Source organism: Pagrus pagrus (assembly GCF_965226575.1).
Source record: "Pagrus pagrus genome assembly, chromosome: 2".
Taxonomy (NCBI): Eukaryota; Metazoa; Chordata; class Actinopteri; order Spariformes; family Sparidae; genus Pagrus; species Pagrus pagrus.
Genome location: NC_140186.1, coordinates 18704734 through 18730821, shown reverse-complemented (window position 1 = coordinate 18730821; position 26088 = coordinate 18704734). Strand labels below are relative to the sequence as shown.

General features: G+C 40.4%; 4 protein-coding genes across 8 annotated transcripts; 3 read left to right on the top strand and 1 right to left on the bottom strand.

Annotated features, from left to right (window-relative positions):
- Nucleotides 1-312: 312 nt before the first annotated feature.
- LOC311272099 (transcription elongation factor 1 homolog) lies at nucleotides 313-3373 on the bottom strand. Its single transcript, XM_084378249.1, has 4 exons — nucleotides 3278-3373; nucleotides 2834-2972; nucleotides 2656-2726; nucleotides 313-1381 (listed from the first exon to the last, which is right to left on the bottom strand). The coding sequence occupies exons 2-4, from the start codon at nucleotides 2947-2949 to the stop codon at nucleotides 1317-1319; spliced, it is 252 nt and encodes an 83-aa protein (XP_084234375.1). The 5' UTR covers nucleotides 2950-2972; nucleotides 3278-3373; the 3' UTR covers nucleotides 313-1316.
- On the top strand, nucleotides 2943-10036 carry pld6 (phospholipase D family, member 6). 5 transcript variants are annotated; one of them, XM_084378201.1, is made up of 5 exons: nucleotides 3460-3491; nucleotides 3622-3685; nucleotides 5468-5639; nucleotides 6041-6270; nucleotides 8407-10036. In XM_084378201.1, exons 2-5 carry the CDS (start codon nucleotides 3634-3636, stop codon nucleotides 8667-8669), a joined length of 717 nt encoding a protein of 238 aa, XP_084234327.1. In that variant the 5' UTR covers nucleotides 3460-3491; nucleotides 3622-3633; the 3' UTR covers nucleotides 8670-10036. The 5 variants fall into 5 exon arrangements, with proteins under 5 accessions (XP_084234328.1, XP_084234329.1, XP_084234330.1 ...); XM_084378200.1 differs by having other exon boundaries at nucleotides 3475-3496; XM_084378202.1 differs by lacking the exons at nucleotides 3460-3491; nucleotides 3622-3685 and adding an exon at nucleotides 2943-3027.
- Nucleotides 10037-11213: 1177 nt separating this feature from the next.
- On the top strand, nucleotides 11214-18844 carry LOC311252535 (ras-related protein Rab-3D-like). Its single transcript, XM_084345749.1, has 5 exons — nucleotides 11214-11368; nucleotides 13330-13563; nucleotides 16974-17092; nucleotides 17712-17836; nucleotides 17966-18844. The coding sequence occupies exons 2-5, from the start codon at nucleotides 13330-13332 to the stop codon at nucleotides 18151-18153; spliced, it is 666 nt and encodes a 221-aa protein (XP_084201875.1). The 5' UTR covers nucleotides 11214-11368; the 3' UTR covers nucleotides 18154-18844.
- Nucleotides 18845-19394: 550 nt separating this feature from the next.
- Nucleotides 19395-25848, top strand: tspan34a (tetraspanin 34a). The gene is made up of 8 exons (XM_084373341.1): nucleotides 19395-19426; nucleotides 21595-21671; nucleotides 22591-22806; nucleotides 23599-23673; nucleotides 23782-23889; nucleotides 24171-24302; nucleotides 24392-24490; nucleotides 25463-25848. Exons 2-8 carry the CDS (start codon nucleotides 21615-21617, stop codon nucleotides 25517-25519), a joined length of 744 nt encoding a protein of 247 aa, XP_084229467.1. The 5' UTR covers nucleotides 19395-19426; nucleotides 21595-21614; the 3' UTR covers nucleotides 25520-25848.
- The last annotated feature ends 240 nt before the right edge of the window (nucleotides 25849-26088 follow it).

Here is a 26088-nt window from a genome sequence, read left to right as displayed (position 1 = left end):
TGGTGGTGCTCAGTGCTGTACAGGATGTGGCCACATCAGATCTAATCACTTTGTTTGGTTTCCTGTCCCCTTAATCAATAAATAATTACATAAAAATAGGAGTTATATTGATTAAACCAAATCAAGGTTGCATAAACACATTTTGATCACTAACAGAAAGAGGGTTTGTCAGGTCTGTGAATATGTTACTCACTGTTTAATGCTTCAACTGGAATCCTTCATGTAACAGATTAAACATCTGCATTATCATGCACTCAAAATACAGTACATTTAATTTATTACACAATAAAAACCAACCAACACTTACTGGTATCAAGTCTTATTGCTCTTTTATTTCCAAGATCACACTTATCAAATTCATAATGTTGCTATTAACACTGATGGCTGTTGCATAGGAAAATAACACCCAATATTATAACTTGATTTCTGGATTAGATTACACTTCTCTGTACATATGCGCTTAACAACAAACATCATTTGTACTTCTTGAAAAATTTTATTTCTTGAACATGTAAGCTAAAAACGTACAATCAACTGAAAAAAACTGAATGATTTAAGCACAATTCAAAACTTTTGAATGTAGCAGCTAAGCTTACACACAGTCATTCCTCTCTCCGTTGGAATGACCTAATGTTGTGACACAACTCTTTATGAGGATGAGGAGAGCTGTGGGAAATTATTACTGTGAACGAGACCCGTAACATTATGCCTGAACTGTGTAGCCAACCTGGAAATTAAGGTCCTGCTGCTAGTCTCAGTTTGTAAGAGAGAATGAGTGTTTTCAACCTGTTTCTATTAAGATCCACACATTCACACCACTCACTCATGTTTACCAAAAAGATGTTATGTTCTATTGATTTCACATTAAAAAGCCAAAATGGGATGCCTCTTGTATTTAAATGATATGTGTGCAGCTCACGATATCAAGCAGTTTAACACAAAATAAAAATCAAGGAACGCAATTTAATAATAATAACAGCTACTGTTTAAAGGCTCGTCTGAGCTGCATCTTAAGGATCTTTGAGAACAATCCAAAATATTTTTAAAAAAAGGAAACAAATATTGTCAATGTACAGTCAATGTGTGGAGATAAATCAGGTTACACTGAAGAGAACAGATGATGTAATATATCTCGGCAGTCAGAACTAGTGTTGTGGCTTAAACAGAAACTGGAGAAGACAACAGGAACACTTCAGAGCCACTTTGTGCAGAAGCGTTTCATAAATGTCCTCTGACCAGCCTGATCGTATTGGGCCCACGACCACCACCAGACACATCCTCATCCTGTTCCTGAAAGACATCCAGCTCCATGAGGGCTACTGATTGGCTGCTTCACAGGCATCTATCCAATCGCTGTACACGTCAACTGGCTCCGACAGATCTGAAGAGCAATGGATTAAGGATAAAAGGAATGTTTTTGGGCGCCCCAGTAGCTCAGTTGGTAGAGCGCGTGTCCCATGTACAGAGGCCCTTTGCTGCGTGCCATCCCCCCTCTCAGTCATCATGTTTCCTGTCATCTCTCTATACTGTCCTATCAATGAAGCCACGAAAGGCCAAAAAATCCTTAAAATAAAAGAGTTTATATCAGTGCAGACCACGGGGATATTAACATTGGAAATCAATACAGAAGGGAAAACAAAATGTGAACGATTGCCAGGAAAGAATGTTTGTAGGGCGAACAATCCTCCAGTCATAATCACATTATGAATCTCCACGCCATTTAACAGAGTGAGTCAAGAAATATCTGCTATTTTTCTGTCAGCCGTCCATTCGGACAAAAAAAAAGAGGTTTCTCAGAACAGTCTCCAGAGTTTGTACATAAAAACACAGCCTGTTGTTTCAGTATGTGCAGGGAAATCTGCTGCGTGACAGGAAAGTTAACAATGTTCGGTCACCTCTAACCTTTTCTGAGATCTCTCGTTTTGTGATGTGCAGTTTTGTTGTATGCCAACTGCAAAAATGATGAGAAGAAATGTAGCCGTTTAAGTGTTTAACTGAAGGAAGAGACCTTTAAAGTAATGACCTGGAAACAATTGTTTAGATGCAGGTTGTTTAACACGAACACAGCATCTTATAAAAAAGACAAGTTAGTGTTGAAGCAGACTGAGTTACAGCCACGACAAGTGAGCAAACTCCATTTGCTGATAAAGACGGTGGACCGGGGCATACTCCGTCAGAGTCTGGTCTTAACACATTTTGTTTGATGGCGTTTAAAATCAAACAGACGCAAACTGGTGATCTAATGTGTAACAAACTGAACTGCACTGCTCGGTGGATGAAATGCAGCTAGAGAATTTCCGACCTTGGCTCCTTCTCCACTTCAACAAAGCTGATCAATCACAATGTGACGTGATGGGAACGTCAGTTTCTGATAAGAAATGGTCAGACACATCCCTGATTAACCTGATATCCGAAAGCTGTGGGGGAAGGGAGTTTCTGAAACCTTTCAACCAACTGACAGGCACTTCTGACAGAGTATATTGGCCCTTAATAGGATCCAGTCGAAGGGCCGGCAAAATCAAGTAAGTGGATGTTTGAGATTGATTTGTTCAACTACCATGAGCAGGACCAAGACAAAAACTTTCGTGCCAAAAGTTGATAGAATTGGATTTCCAAACTGCACAGTTGTGTAATTATTATGTCGAGTGAGGATACAAGTGATGGGGGTCTGGAACTCCTCCAAGCAGACGGTGCATGATATTATCCCAGTATTTCTGCTCCTCTCCCTGGTGACAGATTCAGAAATTAAAAAGTTGGCAACAATCACCTCATCAACAAATGAAACTTGAAGTCAAGCTGTCTTGGGTTGAGCGTGTGGTGAAAGTGTACGTACATCTTGACATCGCATGACTTCTCGTGATTGCAGAAGGGACAGGTGAACTGAGAATCCAGATCTCCCGTCATCTTCTTCTTCGGAGGGGGCTTTCTTTTGGACTTGCGGCGACCCATTGTGCACAAACTGAAGCAGGTCTCTGCGTGAAGGAGACAAAAAACACGGCGGCTTCAACGTGGAGAACACAACACAAAGTATGTGAGGCCACCAGACTGGGAAACAACTCGGGTCAGAAGCTGCTGTACCACATTGCTGGCAAAGTTAGCAGGCTAACTAACGTTAGCATGTTTGTTGTTGATCCCCAGGAAAACATTAATCGCTTCACAATAAAAAGACGAGTTAAATAGCTGCTGGTAAGAAAACGACTTTCATTATGCCTCGACTGGTCGTAGCTACTAAATGTATCGTGATAAAGTTATTTTATAAAAGTTCAGTCTTGTTTACCTTTGGGGGTAGAAAATTCACGTTGTGGTTATGAGGAAAAGGCTTCCTGAAGACCCGCCACCGGTAACTGTTCGCGTTAAATGATTGGAGGAGAGCGTGTGCGCTTGACGGCCAGTCATTGGCTCACTGACATGTCAGTTAAGATGATTGGCAGTGACGTAACAGCGTCTGACACCAGCCTATTCCCGCGTGGTGGCGACAGAAGCTAAGACAGGTTGGGTGTGTTGCCTGAAATGCTCCATGTTTAATGTTTAGACTTGCCCTCCAACATGCTGTCAAAGTTAACTCTTTATGTCGGTAGTTAGCTTGGTGTTAACAGCTTTGGTGTCGTCACATGTCCTCAGTGTTTGGTGTTGATGCGATATGATGACGTTACAACCGACCATCACAACAATGTCAACGAAGCTAGTGAGTTTAACATGAGTATGGTAGCTAACTTTACACAATACACTGAATCCCACTAAAGAAAGTGAATCGGATTCGAGTTTATTGCCTATTAATGTTAGGCTTTCATATACGATTGGGTTTGTGTTTCGTGCATAACAATAATCAAGAGAAAATAGTCAAAAAACTACTGGAAAGTACTGATGTACTGGAAAAGTAAATCTCCTGTATTCAAAAGTTGGCAAATTGGCAATTTGAGGGAGAGAAAGAGGGAAGATGCCATCCCTCTTTCTCTCCTTGACCAAAATGCTTCCCCCTGGTTAACCAAAATGCATTCGCCTGGTTAACAAAATGACCAAAATGCATGTCCCTTGTTAACAAAATGACCAAAATGCATCTGCCTGGTTAATGAAATGATCAAAATGCATCCATCTGGTTAACAAAATGACCAAAATGCATCCCCCTGGTTAATAAAATGACCAAAATGCATCCGCCTGGTTAACAAAATGACCAAAATGCATCCCCCTGGTTAATAAAATGACCAAAATGCATCTGCCTGGTTAACAAAATGGCCAAAATGCATCTGCCTGGTTAATAAAATGACCAAAATGCATCTGCCTGGTTAACAAAATGACCAAAATGCATCCCCCTGGTGAATAAAATGACCAAAATGCATCCCCCTGGTTAATAAAATGACCAAAATGCATCCGCCTTGTTAACAAAATGACCAAAATGCGTCCCCCTGGTTAACAAAATGACCGAAATGCTACCCTCCTTTTCACAAAATGACCAAAATGCACCCCTCTTGTTAACCTGCCATGCCGACTCTCCATCCCCATAACAGCACAGACAGTTCAGGGACAGAGGGGTTTCTTAGTTGAATATGTTAGCTTAGTCTGCCTGACTTATTGATCTCTCATCTGAGTGAGGTTTGCGAAAGTGAGCATCTGTGGTCCCAACCTTGGCTTCGAAATATCAGTAACCTAACTCTGCTGTATCTTGATAAGTCCATGGCATTCCTGTCAGTTTCTTCTTGGATCTGTAATATTCTTGAAACTATACAGAATAAATACTCAACTCCATACTATATTCTAGCCTATACACTCTATAGACTCTTGTCATCAACGTATTCGTGCTGTAATATGCCTATAATTGTTTTATTATCACTCAGTCAATGCTGCGGAAAATACACCCCAGACTAAGCCACCTGTAACAAAATCTTTTATGGAGACGTGACTAGAGATGTTATTAATTAACAAATCACCTACTGAGTAAAAGTACACAAAAGGTATAAAAATTGTAAAAAAAAGTACATTTCTTGAGTAAATGTACGTTGTTCCGTTACAGCACTGGAAAAGGACAAAAAGGGTGTCTGCTAAATTTATAAACCTTCTTGTTGGACATGATTATAAAAATATTAATTGAGGTGCAGCGTTATAGATGTTCTGTTTTTGATATATACACGACATCTGATCTTCAAATAATGATTATTTTATTCACTGACTCATCTGCTGATTATTTTCTTGATCTGAGTTTTGTTTTTGTTTGCAAAATGTGAGAAAATGCTAATAAATGTTGGATATGTGTGACATCGTCAAGCTTTTGAATTTAAAATGACATAACGCCAAGAATTGCAGCACCTCAAAATTCAGACAGATAGTATAATTATAATTTATTATTGATGAGACATGAGTGTGAAAATGTTCATTATCACGTAATCAAAAAACTCACAAAAACTATTAATGTATAAGGATGAAAACGTTTGTATTATTCTGCATGTTTGATTTGTTCGGTGGTAACTTTCAGTGATGTGGACGGTGAAGGTGGTCGGTCTGGGTGTGGTGGCCCTCTCTTTAAGTCTGGAGCTGATCGTCTTGCTCGTCCGTCGCCTCAGGCCTCAAAGAACCCTCAACGAGGTCCTCTTCTTTCCCACAGAGATGGCCTGTGTGGAGCACATCTTCACACCCCGTTCATCTGAGTAAGTGAGACATAATCTCTGTTTTGAGTTACAGGAACCAATATACTGTATATTTTTTCTCTGTATCATTGTTAACTGTGTTGTGATAATAGCCACTAATACAAATATTCTCAGCCCCAAGATGCTTTCAGTAAGAGGATTTAGTCGGTGTGATTACTATTCCTCATCCAAATCCCTTTTCACCTCACAGGACTATTCTTTTATCTACTGAATACTTTTTTTTTGCATTAAATTACACCCAGAAAACAAATTTACACATAATTATGAACAAGAGCACTTAGGATCTGGGTGAAAGATGGAATATATAAATTGGAAACATATTTAGTATACCCTACAGAAGGTCAGTAGATGATTAAACAAGTAGGCATTTTCTCTTCTTATCTTGTTTTCTGCTTTTCCAGTACCTGCCTCTGCTCGTTGCCTCATGGTGTGGAGACCTCTTTGTCCCGTCTTCTGCGACACATCCTGTCTGCTTCCTCCTCTCTGGACCTGTGTATCTTTGCCTTTTCCAACATGGACCTGAGCAGGGCTGTACTCATGCTGCACAGAAGGGGCATCACCATTCGAGTCATTGTTGACAAGGACTACGCCGCCGTCACTGGTACCCAGATAGGGGTCCTCCGCAAGGCCGGTGAGGGAAAAAAATGTCTTTATACTCTGTGACTGAAATTGTCACTATGACAAAGCATCCCTTTGCCAAAAAAAAATACACAAATGCAGCCCAAGGGGGACATATTTAACACTTACAGAGATATTTTTTGTCAAAAAAGTCACACCAACTTCTGTGGGATCATTATTATAGACAATTTTCACTTGAAGTACGGGAAGGGACTACTCAACTAACGGTGCTCACTCTGTGTTCTCGGACCATCAGTGTCATTGTCAGTAAGTCTCACAGGGGTTCCTTAGTGGTGAATAGAGAGATGATAGGAACTGTCGGGGTGAATGGAGGTTCAGTCAGAGTAATCACGCTCCCAAAGCTCTGAAAGATTTTGTGTCACGTGTCAGACTCACACTGTCTCGCTTTCTCCCTCAGCCCTCCGCATTTAATCAATTACTGCCGCTGCATATGGTTAAGTAAGAATTAAGTAAGTAAGAAATTGGCAACCTGACAGCGAATTTCATTAGGTTAAGTGTTTTCAAGTGTGTGTGTGTATGTTGACTGCAAACCTCATGAAAATGACTTTGGTGCGAGGGACAATAAACTCCTCTTTCCATACCGTCTCTGTTACATTTTGTCATTGTCTGCAGAAACCTTTTATCCCCAAATAGCTGAATGTGACTGGCACTAAGCACAGTGCTCTACTTTTATCTGCTGTCACTGGTTGGGGTAGTTTTCCCTCATAAGGGGGATATTCACTGATGTATGTGGACTCTGAAAGGTTATTAAAGGGGCATCCTCTGGACTGCTTGTCTCTGAGAAAACTGGAAAGACGAAAACCTTACATTCCCAGTTGCATTTACTCTCGTGCATTTTTTTGTGCTCTCTTCATGTTGAGCTGAATATTTTTTTAAAAGCCAAAAAGTCAGGGAGCGATTAGGGGGGGTCAAAGGGACGTGGCACTTTTAAGAGAAATGCTCAGAAGATTGACTCTTACAAACTAATTTCTGGTAATTGTTTTTCACTTGTTTTTAAAGTGAAATGCACTTAACCTTTCAAGAGGGAACTTGCATAGCAGTATCTAATTAGTATTCTGCATAACAAATCTCCTAGAGTAATGCCTCTGTCTCAGATATTTTTCATTCTGCACAGCTGAGGTGAAACTGTGCAAAAGATTAAACAAGCATTTCAATCAAGCTCTCTGTTAGAAATTGTATTATTATTATTTATAACGTATGTACTCAGTTAAATGTACAATATGTAACTTCTGCCGCTAGGGGGATCTCTATCAAAACAAAACAAAGGACATTTGCAGAGCGTTGTGTGCATGGGGCCGTGTGGAGTGGGGGGCATAGCTGCTGATCAGCTGCTCAGAGCCGGCCAGCTCAGAAAAGTTAACACCTCATCGGATTCTGCTCGGATCTGGACCTCAGAGATTACTTTTTAACTTTAAGGATTAAATAATGGATTTATCTTCACTCATGATTATTCACCTGACTGCAGCAGTGATCTGCGAGTTGACCTCCATTGTCGAGTGTTTATGTAGCCACTGTAATGTTGACTGCCGGTTTTAGCTGGAGGTGAGATATACTTTACTTCATGAAGACATTACAGAGAGGAGAGGGGAAAAGAATAGAAGGAACTGAGTAGCGATGGATGACCAAATGAGACGTTACCTTGTGTAACATTGTTGGAAACAAGTTGTAATGCTCAAATATTTGCTGTAAATATTTAAGAAATCAGACAAGTCAGACATGATGGCTGCTTCTCCACTTTTGTGTTGCAAATTTTCTATCCAAAGCGTTTCCTTTGCTCAGACTGGATAAAAGAAATAAACAAGTGTCTCATGATGTTATGTAGAAGACGAAAACATTCATGTGACTGAGAATGTTATTTGCTGACTGTCATAGGCTTTTGATGAAACAGTGTTGCCGTGGGCTTGAATAGTCTATGAAGCCAAAGTGCAGCAGTTTAAATGCATTTAAATTTGTTTACCCTGTTACAACTCCTCAGGTCATGTCAGCACTGTCTATTAAGAAACTTCTAGAAGACTTCTAAAGAGCAGGAATATTCATTGATATTCTTTGTGCAGAACCACATCTCTACACATCTCCAAGGCATTAAAGAATTACCCTCCACCCTTTCCCCCGTCTACCCTCTTCGCAGGGATCTGTGTGCGCTGCAGCGTGGGCTGTGTGTACATGCATCACAAGTTTGCGGTGGTGGACGGACGCCTGCTTATCACCGGCTCCCTCAACTGGACGCTGACAGCAGTGCAGGGGAACATGGAGAACATCCTCGTCACTGAGGAGCCGGACCTGGTGCAACCCTTCATGAAGGAGTTCCACAAGTTGTGGGCGCTGAATGATCCGGCACAACACCACAGCTCGAGTGACAGAAAACCTGCTCACTTTACAGCTAAAGCTTAAGACTGTAAGGTTGGCCACAAATTGTCGACTGAATTTTATCTTTTTTTGAGATGTTACTTCTAGTTTTGAGCGACTTGTTTACGTTAAAGTGTCTGTTACTGTTCAAGATGATGGTGCTTTATTTCAAATATACCTCAGATGAAAACCTGTCTATTATTGAATGATGGTTTCATATGTAACTGTGTCAGGCTCGTTCTGCAGTTAAGAGTTCCTGTTTGGTTTGTTTTTTTTCTTTTGTTTTATAAAGAACAATGACCTTGAGTAGAACCGTTTGGTCACAGGCGTAAGATGAGAATAGTTGTGCTTTAAAACCCTGCAATGAGGGAAATATCCACAGCATAGATTTGGTCCAGTTCTAAAGGGAGTACCTCTGTTTTTTAAAGGATAAGTTCACCAAAAATTAAAAATTCAGTCAATATCTACCCACCCTTATGCTGATGGAAAGTCAAGTAACGTTTTTGTAGTCCACAAAACATTTCTGGAGCTTCACAGCAAAACAGTGTTGCAGCATTCTCCTCAACAACTGAAGTAGACAGGGACTTGTTTTAAAACATAAAAAAAAACGACTGACAAAAATAAGTAAATAAAATGGTTCCTGAGCTCGTCCTGTGTAATCCAAGTCTACAGAAGCGACGGGAAAAGACGCTATTTACACCCTTTCTTTATTTCCGCTGCTAAGCTAAAAGCGTTAGCTCAACTGCACCTCAAGAGCGTAAATTACATCTTTTCACATCAATTTGAGATCTCAAGGCATCTGGGGACTTGGATTACACTGGACAAGCTGTAGGGAGATTTTCTTTCTTTTCTTTTCTGTTTTTTTTTTTTACATTTTGAAACAAGTCCCCATCTACTTCAGTTGTTTAGGAGAAAGCTGCAATGTTGTTTTGCTGTGGAGCTCCAGAAATGTTTTGTGGACTATGAAAGTTCACCTGACTTTCCATCAGCATGTGGGTGAATAGATAATAACTGAATTTTCGTTTCTGGGTGAATTTATCCTTTAATTTTTTAAGTTTACATCACAGTTTGACATTAAGCAGTATAACAGTTCTCCACTGAGGTGATCAATATAATACTCTCTCTTCATGGTCATCGTATAATCAAAATATATATAATGCTATATTATTAATATATAATACCATATGATAATGAACTCATGATACACCTTCCCTATCAGAATTATAGGAGTTATCTAGGAATTTGAGTTTAATGTCTTTGTTTAATAAACAATCCACAGTTTTTCATGTGTATAATTCTAATTTACACTGTGGGAAGAAAAGAAACAACACTGTATAGTTCAGGGTGTGCTCCTGCTGTCTCAGGGACGATGTTGTGCCAAGCACCAATAAAAACCCCTCTTCCACACTGCAGTTTTGGCAGGTCTGTTGCATCACTGCCCTGCAGCTCTAGTTTTTCTCTTGCTCCAACATGATTTACTCTGTCTCGAAATCACAAAAAGGCTTTACAGAACAAATACACACCAGCATTCTCCTTACTTGACAATACCATCCTTTTAGATTTGCGAACACAAGTAGACTTGATCTGGTCTGGGCATGATTAAATGTGCCTGGGTGCATGACTCCCCTGCATTGCTCAACAGTCAGGCTGATGCTTGTAGATAAAGGCCAGAACTGGTTTGTCTGACTGAAGACGTGTAATAATTCAGCAGTTTACTACTTGGAAGTTCAGCGTACTAAATGGGAATGATAGACTTCACGAATCAGCTGCTATATTTTATCCACGGTACAAATGATCAATGTAACTTGGAGGTCATGAGTTTGGATGCGTTACTGGTGCGTAACGCCTGCGCCATTCAACACACAACAGCAGGGCCGCCTGAAGTTTAGTGTTGAAACTGCGTCAAGTAGCCAGTGAGGGAGAAGGCGAAACCGGAAATATGGTGATTTAACCTTCAGATTAAAGGTCTTGTGGGTCAGTTGCTCAAGCGAAATGTGTTTCTGTAGTAGCATGTTACTTTTGCTGAAACCATTTGGTGATTAATCAGTTGGTGCATTAAAGTTTGTTTTGGCAATAATTTTAACTGGTATGTTGTTTAAGGGTTTTTATCAAGCAATAAAGCCCAAATTAGATTATAAATTATAGAGTGATAGATTACAAAAATCAAAATCAATACAGAAAAGAAATATGTAATAGAAAATAGACAGAGTTAAAGAATTAAGAAATTAACATATTATTATTATTATTATTATTATCAATAAAGACCATACACACTCTATTCACTTTTAACATGCAGATATGACACATGCAGAAGGATATATACACAGGATAATTGAACTTAAACTACCTTAACAGGTATAAAAATTTGAATTGCACAAGTTACAAACAGGTATTGCTCAGGGCAGGTGCACGGTGTAAATATGCACTGCCTGTATGTATAGACATACATACACAGACTACAGACATGCCACATATTTGCATTAACATGGATTTAGTTTTATAAACGGCTGCTTTTATTTTGAAAGTGTGCACAGGAAGCGCCGTGTATACACTCCGGCTGACTTGTCTCGTGCTCACACGGTGCGTGTCCCGGTGACAGGCACATGCACAGTCTGGAGATCCGGGAGCGGAGCGCCTGAAGAGGAGCGCCCGACAGCAGCGCACACCCATCGGCTCTGAGGGCGAGGTGGAAGACGGCAGGAAGGACAGACAGGGAGGAGACAGACTCGTAAACAACATCCGAGGTGAGAGGCGCTCACAGAGCTTTCAGTCACGGCGGAGGGTTTGTTTAAATGTCACCAGGCTGTGGTTGAGCTGCCGTATGGTAGGCAAATTAGCCTAACAGTTACTACAGTGTCAGCCTACGTCTCATTCACTATTGTGTTGACAGAGTATCAGGCTGCTTTATAAAGAAATAATGAGAGTGTCAACAAGTGTCATCATCCAGAGTGCGCACACCCCATTTCCATCAACTTCAGCCACTTCAGACCAGATGTCAACATCTGTCGCTCCTGTATCATGACGACCTGTTTTCTTCACCCAGCGTTACAAACCTCCACACACCAGTTTGCACTTCTTTTCATGCTCATGTCCAGGCGCATGCGTGAATATATATCGGTGTACAACAGCAGATACCCGGCGGCCAGTCCCTACTTTATGGTCTTGAAAGCGGTAAATGCTGAGCTGGTCTCCAGAGAGATCACAGCAATCAGGGAGGAGTGTGTAGTGCAGGCTCTATGACAGAGGAGGGTGGAGGGTGGGTGGGGTGGATGTGTGGTTGAATGGATGGCTCGGCCTCCTCATGATGCAGAGAGATGGAGGAAGGAGAGAGTGTGGAGAGGGTTAGATATGGATGGATGATGACAGGAGGGATGCATAGATGGATGAATATGAGGGAGAGTAAAGGATGATAAATGTGTGTGTGTATGTGTGTGTATGTGTGTGCGTGCGTGCGTGTGTGTGTGTGTGTGCTTAAATGGGAGTGTCAGTGTGTCGACGAATGGTCAGATGTGTGATGGATGAAACATACAAGGAGGGGCGGAGGATCTATTGCCCCTTGCCCACCGCTCAGCGTCCACAGATCCCATAAGTTTGCGTCCACGTGACGGATGTCCAGAGAGGGCAGTGGGTGAGGGATAGGGGGAGAAACAGTGGAAGGAGCACGCCTCGGCCGTGATTCATAGCACGAGAGGGATGAGAGCGCTCAAGAGGGATGAGGGAGGAAGACGGACGATTTTTAAAACAACACTTCCATTTTCCAGCATCCGCTCAGCTGGATGAATTTCAGGCATGTGAGGGCAAACCTGAATTCTCAAATAGCGGAGATTCCTCACTCTGACATTGGAGCACATCAGTACCCTCCTCTCTGACATCCAACCCCCACAGTCTTTAAATAAGCCTGATGGAGCCAAATCATACTCACCACTCATGTCAAATGCCGGCCCTCCAGATCAGCTCTTTAGCTGCATGTTCTCACCAGAATAGACTATTTATCAGCTGAAGAAATACTTGACATACTTGTTGCATGTTGTGACCCAGTAGCTGGGTGGTTACAGGGATAATATGTCTTTAATCCGATTGAAATCATTCTGATTAGAGATTCCAACTTAAAGGTGCACTCACTATGTAGGGAAGACATCATGGAGAAGTCATGGATGGAATTTGGGGTTCGGTGTGTTGCCCATGGGCACTTCAGCACGTCGACTGCAGGGGGCCGGTGATTGAACCACCGACTCTGTGTTTGCAAAGCAGTTCTACCTGCTGTGAAGCATTGAATCTGCTAAAACTACAACAGCAGAAGAAGAAGAAGCTTTACTGAGAACATTCAATTCATTCACAATGTTCATACAATATTCAGAGACCGATCGTGTTTCTTGTTTAGTGGATTCCGGCTTTGTTCATTGTCTCAAACGCTTGTTCGAACAACTTGTTTTGAGCCTTTCGACCCTCGAGGCGTTCAACAATCCTTAAATCTTTTAAGATCTCAAACAAAAATGTTGTATTGGCCAATGACAGAGCGGTTCTGTTTCTCTCCCTCCCAAACATGCCACCTGAAACCAAAAGAAAATTACAAGTATATCGGAGAGAAGCAGCAGAACTGGAAGAAAAAATGTCTGGTGATGAATTTCTGCCAATTAATTAATAAATTAATTGTTTCAGCACTATTTGTTTGCATAGTCCATGTATCCGTCCTTCTCCTCCACAGATGGCACTAGCCAGAGATCCAGGGACGGGCCAGGAGCAGAAAGATGCCACCGACCAAAACTTTGACTACATGTTTAAGCTGCTGATCATCGGCAACAGCAGCGTGGGAAAGACCTCCTTCCTGTTCCGCTACGCAGACGACTCCTTCACTTCAGCCTTCGTCAGCACGGTGGGCATCGACTTCAAAGTCAAGACCATCTACAGGAACGACAAGAGGGTCAAACTTCAGATCTGGGTATGAAAAATACACTGAAACACTGATCCCAGAAATATGATATATAAACAATATTAATCTCTACATGCTGGTCAGACGTTTAGGACTGTAGTTTAGATATTTCCTGTCCAAGGACCAATTAGTGATCACTAGTGGTTTGATATCGAGCCCATCAGCTATCATCTGATTTAACAGCAACAGCCTATATTTCCCATATTTGGCTAATATCTATAAACACATGTCTGCCAATGAATGCAGATTATTTCTTAAAAAAAGCATCACCACACACTGGCTGGTGGGTTCTGAGATAGCTTTTTGGCCCAGTTTACCTGTATGTAACCAAAGCCCACTCAAATATAATACTTTGCAAACGTAAACAAACGCTTCTGACACCAAATCTTGTCCCTTGTCGACAGATGCATGAATGTTCATAGAAATATCAAAAGCCATACTTTACAGACGAAGATATGTGACTATCTTAATCTATTGTAGTTTAAAGCAATATTTTTAAAAAATCAATAGATGGCTGTTGTGCTGTGGAGCTGCAACTGTGGCAAAGTGTCCTGACATGGAAAAAGATTCACAGAGAAAAGTTTGAACTATCCTTTACCTTCCTTCACCTTCCTGCTTTCAAACTGTTTGTATGCGCACAGTCTAGTTTCTCCCCTGCAGCAGGAAGAATGAGTGGAAGTCTGGCAGATAAGAAACTATACAAACTGATGTTTACTCAGCGCAGAAGCTGAGTTACAGTTTGACCGATTTAACTCTGCACACAAAAGTTTGAGTGCTGAGTGTAAAAGCCTAATGTCTGTAGTTTTGTTTTATCGCGTTTTTTATGAACTGCTAGTAGCCTTGTATTTGAATTGACGTCACAAATGGCAGACAGCCTGGAAGAAATTGGATTTGGTGACCTTGTTTAGGCCTCAGTTTTTGTAATCTCAAGACTAATTTACCTCTGTGCATGTTTAACAGTTAGACACTGTTAGGAAAGATTTGGATCACTGAAACTGGATGACAACACTAATTTTGTTATTATTTTTGCTTTAAATTATTTGCCCTTTGCTCTGTTTGTGGATTGAAAACAACTCAGAGACTTTGACACACAAACACTCTAAATTTAAACCCAGATATGATTGTTTTAGTTGGATCAGCACATAACTAGCTGCCTCTCACATTCTTACAAATGATTTTTTTGTGATATGTTATGGTCTTTAAGAAATATTATTGATCAATTAAATGCATACAGATGTGCAAGGAAATCCAAATCCATGGCAGATTTTACTGACCTTTTCACGTGCCTGGTGTTTAAAAAGAAACCCTGCACTGATCAAATGGCCACAACTGACCCTCAATATCAGAAAAGCCAGATATGGATCATGCTGTACTGACCTGTACATCTCAACACCGAGGGTTGTTTTATAAATCAGGTCAAGAAATGTCTGTTTTGGCCACCTCGTGACCAAAAGAAAGGCCAAAACTGAAACTGAGAGGCAGGGTCCGGGTCCAAAGGTAAACCTATAGTATAGCAATTTCAATATGTAAAATGGAACTAGGATCCCAACTGACTCTGAAGTGTCACTACCTGCATTCTCGGACTGTGAAAATGAAAAGTGAATTAGAGATCCTGCATAGTTAAAGCATATTTTTCCTTAAAAAATAAACAGCAATGAACAGACAGTTATATCATAATTATCTAAAGGTGCAGTATGTAAGATTTTGCCACCTGTCAAACTGATGATAGGGGGCAGCATTTCGCCAGAGCTAGAGGTCCAGACTGTGAGCTGGGAGCACCAGGGAAATGTAGGTGCTTACACCACTAGCACGGGAGCTTTGCACCAGGACAGGCCAGGGCTAGCTGGTTAGCATGCTAACTTCAGTAGAGACCTCTTCAACATGATACTTCCCATTCTGTTGATAATTTTAGTTAGTTTTTCAATCTTTCACACTAAAACTCTTACATATTGTACATTTAATTATATATTTTTTCTCTTCTTCTTGAAAAATCTGGTGGGTCGATTTAAACCTTGTGGCGGGCCAACTTTGGCCCATGGGCTCCACTTTGGGCAGCCCTGGTCTATAGGATTAATAGTCTAGTTAGCCTACAGCAGAGATATCAGTTTATAAAAAGCTGTGACACTCATACAACTGAGGTCTAAAGAGCCTCCTCATAATTTCCAGTAGAAAGCTCAGGAAGCTTTTTCATTACACACAACAGATAAAAATTACACTGTGGAGAGCAAACAGGTTTGACACATAATATATCAGCAAAACTGAGTATGAAACGCTGCAGTCTCTTTAATGTCAGAGCTGTAATTTACTCGAGGTAATTAACGGCATTTACCTCTAAAACACAGCAGAGTGAAAAGTGCTTTTGAAAGTGTTGTTACGTAACACACACTGTTTATCGTCACCCCGTCTCGTCCCTAGTTTGCCCTCTTACACTCTGCTGCCTGTCATGGATGTGGCGTAAACTAATTTCTCACACTGCGGAGTTAATGACAGTTGATGTTTAACATCGTCCCCAGACGGCAGGGTTCATGAAAGATGCATGTGTTTGAGCTGCTGGAGCTGAATGTGCTTACTGCGCAGACTGACACCCAGGACAGATCTATTACTGAATGTTAGTGGAAGGCACGGACTCACCCACAGCACTGCTATTAGATGAAAGTAATACATCTTCTCTTTTTTTTTTTAGCTTAATATATTCAGCATAGCATGGCTTCTCTGCTCTGCCTAACAATGATACGGTTGCATACTTTTTCGCAAGGAAGGGAAAATGGCTGCTGAATGGGTTTCATGGGGCCATTAAAACAAGATGAGCTCATTTTTATAAAACCCTGCACCAAATTTTGAGACGGTGGTAACATCTCATGTTGTGACTCTCACAGTGTGACTGCTCTGACATATAATGTGGGTCCCTGCAAGCCGTAAATCCTCACCTTCGGAGTGAACATTTACACCTTAGATTCATCAGTTAAACCCTTATTTTTTATCCTCACCAGATATATCTTTTAATGTTTTACTGGTTTTCCCACAATCAGACAAGAGGCTTAACAAGAGAAATAACATCTTCAGGCCTCAATTTTGCCCCTTGAGGCATGGCTACAGAGCAGGGAGCACATCCTGGTGTATTTACAGGGTGTGGCAACAATCAACACATGCAGGGAGGGATTAACTTCTGTTACAACAGAGTTAATGATTCACCGTTCCTCCTCAGGAAGCAGGTTAACCATTTCTTTTCTTCCCTCAGGAATCTTTTCATGGGAGGAATACGTTTGTTGTTAAAGTTAATGATAAGGCCTATACTGTATATGTGGGAAGGGGAATAATATAACTCTGACTGTGCTGTTCTCTTGAGATTGAGATGTGGTTTAAACAATAAAAGTCCCAAAAAAGACCCAGAATTTCTCAGGTGTGTCGTTTCTTTACAGGACACAGCCGGGCAGGAGCGGTACCGGACCATCACCACAGCTTACTACAGAGGAGCCATGGGGTTTCTGCTGATGTATGACATCACAAGCCAGGAGTCGTTCTGTGCTGTACAGGACTGGTGAGTAAACCCCCGCATGGTACGTCATGCTGTTAGACCACCATGTATGCCTGTATGTGTCTGTTATCCAGCAGGTGAAGACACTTGTTTGGAGTTGGTCTTTTTTGTTGTTATTGGTGTCGACGACCTGGAGACACCCCGCTGCTCTTTTGCTTTGTGTAAATACACAAAACAAAACTTGGCAGAAAATGTTCCATTTCACAGCATACAGCGAAGAAAAGCTGCAAATGACCACAAACACAGTAAAAAGTTGTTCATATAGAGGCACATATCTGACAATTTACCTCCACAACTTGTAAAATATTTACTAGTCAAAGCATAAAGACCTACTGATTTAAATCCTACAAAACAACAGCAGTATTGAAGTAGAAAGTAGCAGAAAATGCTGATACTCAAGTAAAGTACAAGTACCTCAAGATTGCACTTAAGTTCTGTATGTAAGTAAATCTGGTTAGTTCCAATGCAAGACTGGAATATTATCACTGATGGCTCATTTTTAATGTCACAGCTGGTTGAGGTGGAGTTGACGTTACCTTTGAGATCAATGTAATGGAGTATAAGTACAATAAAGTAGCACAGCAATGAAATACTTGTGAAATGTTGTGTTGGTGTTTCCCAGGGCAACCCAGATCAAGACGTACTCGTGGGGGAACGCACAAGTAGCGCTGGTAGGCAATAAACTGGACCTGGAAGACGACAGGCAGGTCCCAACTGAAGATGCCCAACGACTGTCTACAGAGCTCGGTCAGCACACACACACACACACACACACACACACACACACACACTTTTATCACAGTCAGCAAAAACACACAAACCAAACATCACTTATTAATCATCTCTAACTCTTCTTCCTCTCCCTTCTCTCTCCAGGCTTCCAGTTCTTCGAGGCCAGTGCCAAAGACAACATCAATGTGAAGCAGGTTTTTGACAATCTGGTGGACGCAATCTGTGAGAAGATGAACGAGAGCCCCAACGGGGAGGTCAGTCCAATGGCCAGCAACAAGGGAACCGACCTGAAGGAGACGCCCCGCAGCAACCAGGGTGGCTGCTCATGCTGATAGCTGGAAATTCATAGAAAGCGGGTTTCATACTCACAGTCAAAGATCTCTCATTGTGAATGTACTTCATCATATGTTACTGCAATACTATCACGGATGCTTGGCTTCCCTTATTTTTCATTTGATCTTTTCCCAACTTGGTGGCGAACCTTCATTGTAATTTGAATGCGACTGTTACGCTGAGATGCCAAAGAGCTGCTGTGCCTTCTGCCCGACACCTCTGCTTTATTCTCTCTAGTCTAGTGGGTGAACAGCACCTGTTGCAGGCGAGGATGTGAATGAAAGGCGATGAAACAGGTCAGCACGGTGTGGAGATCACTGTGATTTACTTTAATCATGCTGCCCCCCTGTGGGTGTTGCATGAAAATACATCACTATGACTCGTTACCGCACACTGTGTATCTTGTGAACCTGCCCCGTGTGATCCTGCTGAGGAAGAAAAAGCTCATTAACTGTTCAGTCCAAAGTCAAACATACCTGAAGGTTGAGGTCAAACATACCTTGATGGTGCTGTGTCATTTCAGATCCATCCATGTTTTGGAGGGATATTCTCATTTGCTTTTAATTTATAGTTTTCTGTGTTTTTTAATGGTTAATGCTTGTGTTTTAATGGTTAATGCTTGTTCAATATTTCATTTTCCAGTTTTATCATGTCCCTCTAAAAGTCGAGATTAAAAGATGTGGATCAATACATTGTGTCTGTTGGTTTTCATTTGTGAAAATCAATGAATGCTACTTTTCTGTGTCAAACAACTCTTTTAAATAATAAGAAAAGTATCTACACAGTGTCGACAGTTATTAGTCGTCAGTCGCTACATTTTATCCACAAAGTGTTTTCCCATTCATTACAAAATGAAACATTCATCAACTTTGTGTTTTTTCCCATCGTAAAATGATATAATTCCTTGAATTGGCGGCTCTCTTTGAAACAGTCCTTGAGCTTTGTGTTAAATGTAAAGAATCATTAATGAAGGTTAATATTATTATTTGGACCATGACTTGGTTGTAAAGTTGGTGGTTGTGAAAGTTTCCCCTCTATTTTTAAAAGGGGACTTTGGTCACCAGGAAGTGTCGCTTGCAAGTCGGTGACGTGTGTGTCATGTAGGGCATGAACTCTGTGTGTGTGTGTGTGTGTGTGTGTGTGTGTGTGTGTGTGTGCGTGTGTGTGTGTGTGAAACCCACGAGAAGATAAAGGGGCATGTGCAAGCCTCGTTGAGCAGACACTCCTGATTGATCAGACCTCGGCGGACGGACAGACTTCTCTGCAGTACAGGTAGGAGCTTCATACTTTCATACTTTTAATTAACTATGATTAACAGTTAAAAAACGTCTAAACCCACCTGAAAACACAGTATAGTGAATGAGCATATGACTTGATCTGGTATGCTTTTAAGAGTTAACAAAGGGAGAGAGGCTGAGAAGTGACACATACTTTTTATTTGATAATTGAGGTTCTTGGTGGTTACCTGATGTCCATTTCCCTGTAATGTCCGAGTACTGACATTTTGTTGAAGCTGTTGTCTTGTTTAATGGGTGATAACACAATAATAACCACCTACAGACTTCATAAGCCAAGTATCACCCAGCCCAGTCCTCTTTAATAGTATATGTATAATAAAAAAACTTGGACTCTACCTACTAAACTTCCTCCTTTGGCACCAACAGAGCTGATGCAGGAACCTTAAACTGTTTTTCTCTGACTTTGCATTTTGTCCTGTTTAGACGCCTCAAGTCTTCCATTAAATGTATTCAAATAAACAGCATGTGATCTTGAGGTCATGTGGACCGATACTCAACTTTTGGAGCCGATGCTGATATTAGGGATTATAAAGCCGTGATAAATGTAACTAAGTATTGTACTCGTGCAGTTTTGACTTACTTGTTTTTCACTTAAGTATTTTTATTTTCTGCTCCTCACATTTATTTGATAACTTTAGTTGCTAGTAACTTTGCAGATTATAAGTAACATCAGAGCGGAAGTAGCACACTTTACAATTAATTTATTCTATCAGCAATTAGATTTGAAAAACAGTATATTATACATACAAACATAAATATATGCATAATTTACTTTTACTTCTACTTTTGATACTTGAGTACATTTGTTGCCAGAAAATTACTTTTGTTACTTAAAGGTGCTGTATGTAGTTTTTTAAAAAGGAATTTAGAAATTCAGAAAGGTAATATCTAGAATATTAATCAGGTAATAATATACTATGACATTATATTTCTTTACGAGAGCTTAACTTTTCCTCAAGTATAACTTCTGGGTACTTTTTACAACACTGGTAAAAAGTCTCTAAATCGACACATGGAGCGATATATACACTTGTATGGCAATGATCCTCCATCCTGCTCTGTGTTGTAACCTCTCCAAATAATACTTTTCCTATCACTGATATCGGACCACGTATATATACCAATACAGATATACTGTATCTGTAACAGGCCAATATCTGCCGATGATATCAGCCAAACCATATACTGGGTGTTCTCTGTGTCATGGAAACATTTTATTGCCTCTTAAAAAAACAAGGAACAGCTGCTAACAGACAGTTCCAGTCAAAGTTGCAATAAGGAAGAAAAATATGATCAATAACCATAAAAGTGAGCTCCCTTCTCTGACGCAGATTGTAGATGGAAAAACATGTGGTGCAATGTTGGGGACAAGGTGTGTGTGTGTGTGTTTTATGGTTCTTCTGGGCTCCTTGCAGTTTGGCTACCAGTAAGTTGATAAGAAGACACCTTGACCTCATTAATCATGAACTCATGGCATTTGGTTAACTGGAGCCAGATCATGATGATATGTCATTTTTATCCTGTTTGCCATTCATTTTATTGCACTGGAATATTTAAGTTGTTAACGTTTAACAGAGCTTGAACAGAACAGAGCTTTGGACTCTGCTAATATAGATAGGGGTTATAATTTTAAGGTTTAATTGATAGATTGCACCAGACTATAAAACGTCCTGTACAGTTTTACAATGAAGAGTATACAAGTTCAAAGCTGGGGGAAGTGAATTTCTCTTCCTCTGTGTTCAATTCTACGTTATTATACGTTATTTATAAGTTATTTCTTGCGAATTAACTCGCAGGCAAGACAAATTTAAAAATAAAGTGTGGTTACGTCTTCTCAAACTTCAACCGAAACCTTGGATTACGTCAGTTTGAAGCACTTTTTATTTACTTAAAGGAGATTCAGACCCCTTCTGTTTCTGCCGGTGACTGTGGTTAATGTATAACCAAAGCAAATGCCATTCGACCCATGTTGGTGCTTGTTTGTGTTGAAAGCCATCCTCATGTCATCGATTTTCCTATGAGAGATAAAATGCAAACTTGGCCACATAACCAAAATCAGTGATAATTAAGGAAATGTGAGCGATATAGTGTCATTTAGTGAGCAGATGAACTAACAATGTTTTCCTTTTTTTTTTGTAACAGACAACAAACAATCAGCCAAGATGTGTTGCTCCGGCTTTCTCAAAATGATGATGTTCATCTTCAATGGCGGCATCTTTGTAAGTTGGAATAAAGATAACCACTCATTTTCAGTTTCTGCTGTCGTGCTCATACTCATAGTCCAGATCCAACAGGAAAACACACTGAACAGCATGTGTCAAAGAGGGCAAGCCATTACCTTTGACTTTGTATAACATTCTCCTTTACAGCTAAACCTGAAAAAGAAAAACATTTTGAACATAGTCTTTTACATTTAATGGCTCTCTTGCCGAGACATGAGGCCTACAAGAAGTTAAATACCACTCCTGAGTCTTTATGCTAAAGATGAAGCTTAATAGGTTCTCCGACGAAACTCTAGGAAGTCACATAACCTGCCATAAACTGCATGCTAAGCTAAGCTAACCAGCAGCTACCTTACCATAAAGACATGAGGGTGGTATCAGTCTTTTCGTCACATGCTTGCCAAGAAAGCTAAGTGTATTTGTCCCCTATACAATCATGTGTTTCACAAAGTAGTGAACCTGGTGAGGCTGCCCCTCTCATACACAATCACAATACTACCACCTCTTGCCAATAAACCTGTTTACCTGGGGAATGTTCCCAACGGATGTTTCCCTGTTCCCCGGTCTTTTGTCACCCCTGTCCCAAATCGTTTGGGATTTGGGGTTAAAAAGGTTTTGCACATTCTGTTTTATTGATGTTTTACCCTTATCAGGCTGAACTCATGCTCACCTGCTAATGACGTCTCATACCTGTAGCTCTCACAACAGAACAGGTATTTTTTTTTAGCGAAACATTGTCTTTTATGGTACAGCTCCGCGTGACTTCTCTCTTTAGTGCTTGATTATGATAAATGTGACTCCTTTAGTCATGTCACCTGTCTGTACTGTATCTTTTCACAACTTTTACATTATTTTATTCAGTCTTAATGCCAAGTCCATTCTCACTCTCTCTGCTCTGTCCTCACCCGTCATGTAGGTGGCAGGTGCAGCCATCCTGGGTACGGGAATATGGGTGAAGGTGGACAGTGGTTCTCTGCTGGGTGTACTGGATAGCGTGGAAGGTGCTCCGTCTGAGTTATCCCAGCTGGCCAACATCAGCTACATGCTGATCGGAGTGGGTGCTGTGCTGGTGGTCATCGGCTTCCTGGGCTGCTGTGGAGCTATCAGGGAGAGCAGGTGTATGCTGCTGACGGTGAGCCATGTTTGATAGGTCAACTTCAGGTCAACAGACTGAAGGAGTTCAATTTCATGTCAGTTTTGGAAAAGCTTGTGGAAGAAAAATATTATTATTATTTACTTATGTTCGGAACATATCTGGGCTTTCATATGTTTTAAATAATGCCACAGATTTCGTAGCTGGAGATTGAAAACTTTCAGATAGTATGTGACCAAAAAAATGTTTTATCGAATTAATCATTTGATTTGGGACTTAAATATGTAAGAATTGGCCACCTGCCAAATTCAACTTAACTATAGCTGCCGTTAGCTATGTTTAGTTAACCGTGCAGCTAGCGGTCATAGTAGCTGACTGCCCAGATTGGGAGGTACAAAATGGCTAGGGGCTAGCTGTTGAGCATGCTAACTTCAATAAATTTCTCTGCAACATAATACATAGACATCCTTGCCACAACCACACCCGACATGCAACCATAATCAAAACTGTTATCCCTTCACATTCTGTTGATAATTTTACTAATTTAAAACTTTAAAACATATTGCACCTTTAAAGTCGTGGTTGTATGAGGTCTAAGTTACATACTGTATAAAGCTGCCTTCTTTATCAATACAAAACAATTCTTAAATTATACCTGGAAAGCAAAGAAAACTACCTTCATATCTGGAAATTTGAATTCTGATAGCAGTAAATGCTGAAATATTTCATGCTTATGTTTGATGGCCTAAATGTTGTTTGTTCAGGTCTGTTCATCACTCTGTTGGCGAGGCTTGATTTTACAGTGTCATTTATCATTTTGTCCCCATTCAGTTCTTCTGTATTGTCCTGATTCTGTTCCTCATCGAGGTTGCAGGAGCTGTGGTGCTGCTCGTCTTCCAGGGTTTGGTAGGTGTCTTGCAAAAAAAAACAAAAAACAGAATTGGATCAGCTCCGCAGTAGTTGTCAGAATTAGCAACCAAGTACCAATGATTGTCTACTTGTCCACCTTCTCAGGCTGATCAGCTCCTTCAGGGTCTGGAGAATGAAATTAGAAAAGACATCTCAGACAAGTACGGGGAGGATGAAGGTGTGACCTCTCTCTGGAACAGCACCATGGAGCAGGTAGTGTATTTGAAATGATATTTTACGGTGATATCTATAGTCACGGGCGATCATTTGAACCAATGAAAGCAGTGGCTCTTTGAGCATACACTATGAGTTGCATTGTCTTTTCTTTGTTTCTTCCCTAATTGAAAGAAATTATAACCAATATTGTATTCTTTTAAGAGATCTCGTATGAAAAAATTGAGAACTTTTTAATTCATTTTCATAATTGACACGACTATTAAACAGGTTTTGTTAAGATTTGGGACTAACACTTCTTTTTCTCTGTTTTCTTCTAGTTAAAGTGCTGTGGAGGCAAGAACTACACAGATTTTGCTTACTCCCCATTTTTCAATAAAAATCAAGTTTATCCAGATGCATGCTGCAATGCAACCACCCCCAAGGGTCAATGCAACGAAAACAGCGCTTCGGTACGAGACCAAGTTACTTTTGATTTAACTTTAACTTTGATGAAGTGCAACAGCAATATCTTAACTAAAACCTCTTGTTTCTCTTCCAGGCCATTATGGTTGATGGCTGCATCGACAAGATAGTGCAGCTGCTAGAGGACAACGCTGTGATTGTTGCTGCTGTGGCTCTTGGAATCACTGCTCTTGAGGTACAGAAAACCACGTTAAACAGCCCAGGTGCTTTACATTTTCTCACCCAGACATCAAAATGTACCAGATACCCTCATCCAGCCCACATACCGCCTGGAATGATGGCACTGAATAAACCACATTTGGGCCAGTTTTGGGTTATTTGGTTCACTCTTGGCTGACATCTGGCCACGCTGCCACAAGTAGGAGTGGACCGCCCAAGTGCGATCATTCCACGCTGTATGATGAATATATCTGGTGTCGGCTAGATCTGGGCCGCAAAAAGCGGCCACCAGAGTGCTGCTTACTTTGGCCCCATAGCTGCTTTTATACAGAGGTCTTGGAATAGAAATTGTCGTTTTTGTTTTCATTGCTTGTTATATGAGTTTGGCCACTTAGGATTGCAGATTTTGGTGTACTGGTTAAGAGTTTCAGTGATTTTCATAATCTGTAGCAAATAACATTTTGTGTCGGCCACTTGGCTAGAATTCTTACACAGACATAAACTAAACAAATATTTTGGACCCAAAAAAAGTTTGTAAAATTATTAATTTTTAATCATAATACTGTTTTTAAGGAAAAGAGATACTTTTATTCTGCACCTTTCTACAAGATCTGAAGATGTATTATTCAAAAAAATAATGATTTGTCTATATAGATGTGCTGCCATGAAAATTTGTGGCTTTAAATCAGAATTCTAGATTTAGGGTTCAGGTAAAAAAGTTACATAATGTTGCTTTAAGATGCCAAAAGACCAATTAAATCACACATTGATTGCGAAGGATGTTATTCTGTTCTCCAAACTAGCGAAACAACTGGAGAACTATTTCCTGCGATTCAGCCAAACTCGCACACAATAAAATTTGCTCGAAAAAAAGGCACTTTGGACATCAGGGTCAAAGGGGCAGGTGCAGCACTGTTAGCTCCCCCTCTGCACATGCCTGCATTACACTGTGTTCAGGTGACATGCTGATGATCTGTTGTCTTTACAGATTGCTGCCATGGTCGTTTCGATGGTTCTCTACAAGAAAATTGGCAACAAGGGTTAACGCTTCCCGTCTGGGATGAGATAACAACACTGTGATTTGTGGAGAAATTGTACTTGGAAGCAGTTTTCTATGTAAAAAGGTTTTTTATGTGATTCAAAACAGGCAGATAAACTTTTAGTGCTCTTCGCGTGTAATGGCATGTAGAGCATTGTTATGACATCCTGGATGAAGAGGTCGTCAATGGAGTTGATGTGTTCTTCAAAACTGTATTTGTACAGATTTATACTGTGATTTATTTATGTTTTAAGAAAGGGCTGTGATCAGCTGACTTTATATGTGCTGATACATATCATGTGTAATGACGCACAGGGCAGAAAGTCCAACAGTTGTTTGTGTCCCTCACATTCACTTCAGTTATATGACACATTTATTTTTGTATATTTGATCATATTGAAATAATAAAGATCACAATCTTGACTTGTTCTTTCATGTGTATGTTGATTCTGGTTAATTTGTCAGAAAAGATTAAAAGCAAAACTATGTCAGATGATAATGGAAAATATATCACCTACATAATATATATATATATATATATACATATATATTAACTGTCTGCCTTTGAGTAGATG

What these genes read in the sequence shown, in the direction of transcription:
- LOC311272099 (XM_084378249.1), bottom strand. Translation starts at nt 2,949, where the DNA reads ATGGGTCGCCGCAAGTCCAAAAGAAAGCCCCCTCCGAAGAAGAAGATG. An exon ending in AAGTCATGCGATGTCAAGAT is followed by an intron (nt 2,727 to 2,833) that starts GTACGTACACTT and finishes ATCTGTCACCAG; the next exon opens with GGAGAGGAGCAGAAATACTG. An exon ending in GTTCCAGACCCCCATCACTT is followed by an intron (nt 1,382 to 2,655) that starts GTATCCTCACTC and finishes ATTGCTCTTCAG; the next exon opens with ATCTGTCGGAGCCAGTTGAC.
- pld6 (XM_084378201.1), top strand. Translation starts at nt 3,634, where the DNA reads ATGCGATATGATGACGTTACAACCGACCATCACAACAATGTCAACGAA. An exon ending in TTCACACCCCGTTCATCTGA is followed by an intron (nt 5,640 to 6,040) that starts GTAAGTGAGACA and finishes CTGCTTTTCCAG; the next exon opens with TACCTGCCTCTGCTCGTTGC. An exon ending in AGGGGTCCTCCGCAAGGCCG is followed by an intron (nt 6,271 to 8,406) that starts GTGAGGGAAAAA and finishes CCCTCTTCGCAG; the next exon opens with GGATCTGTGTGCGCTGCAGC.
- LOC311252535 (XM_084345749.1), top strand. Translation starts at nt 13,330, where the DNA reads ATGGCACTAGCCAGAGATCCAGGGACGGGCCAGGAGCAGAAAGATGCC. An exon ending in TTCTGTGCTGTACAGGACTG is followed by an intron (nt 17,093 to 17,711) that starts GTGAGTAAACCC and finishes GGTGTTTCCCAG; the next exon opens with GGCAACCCAGATCAAGACGT. An exon ending in ACGACTGTCTACAGAGCTCG is followed by an intron (nt 17,837 to 17,965) that starts GTCAGCACACAC and finishes TTCTCTCTCCAG; the next exon opens with GCTTCCAGTTCTTCGAGGCC.
- tspan34a (XM_084373341.1), top strand. Translation starts at nt 21,615, where the DNA reads ATGTGTTGCTCCGGCTTTCTCAAAATGATGATGTTCATCTTCAATGGC. An exon ending in GCAACGAAAACAGCGCTTCG is followed by an intron (nt 24,303 to 24,391) that starts GTACGAGACCAA and finishes TTTCTCTTCCAG; the next exon opens with GCCATTATGGTTGATGGCTG. An exon ending in TTGGAATCACTGCTCTTGAG is followed by an intron (nt 24,491 to 25,462) that starts GTACAGAAAACC and finishes TTGTCTTTACAG; the next exon opens with ATTGCTGCCATGGTCGTTTC.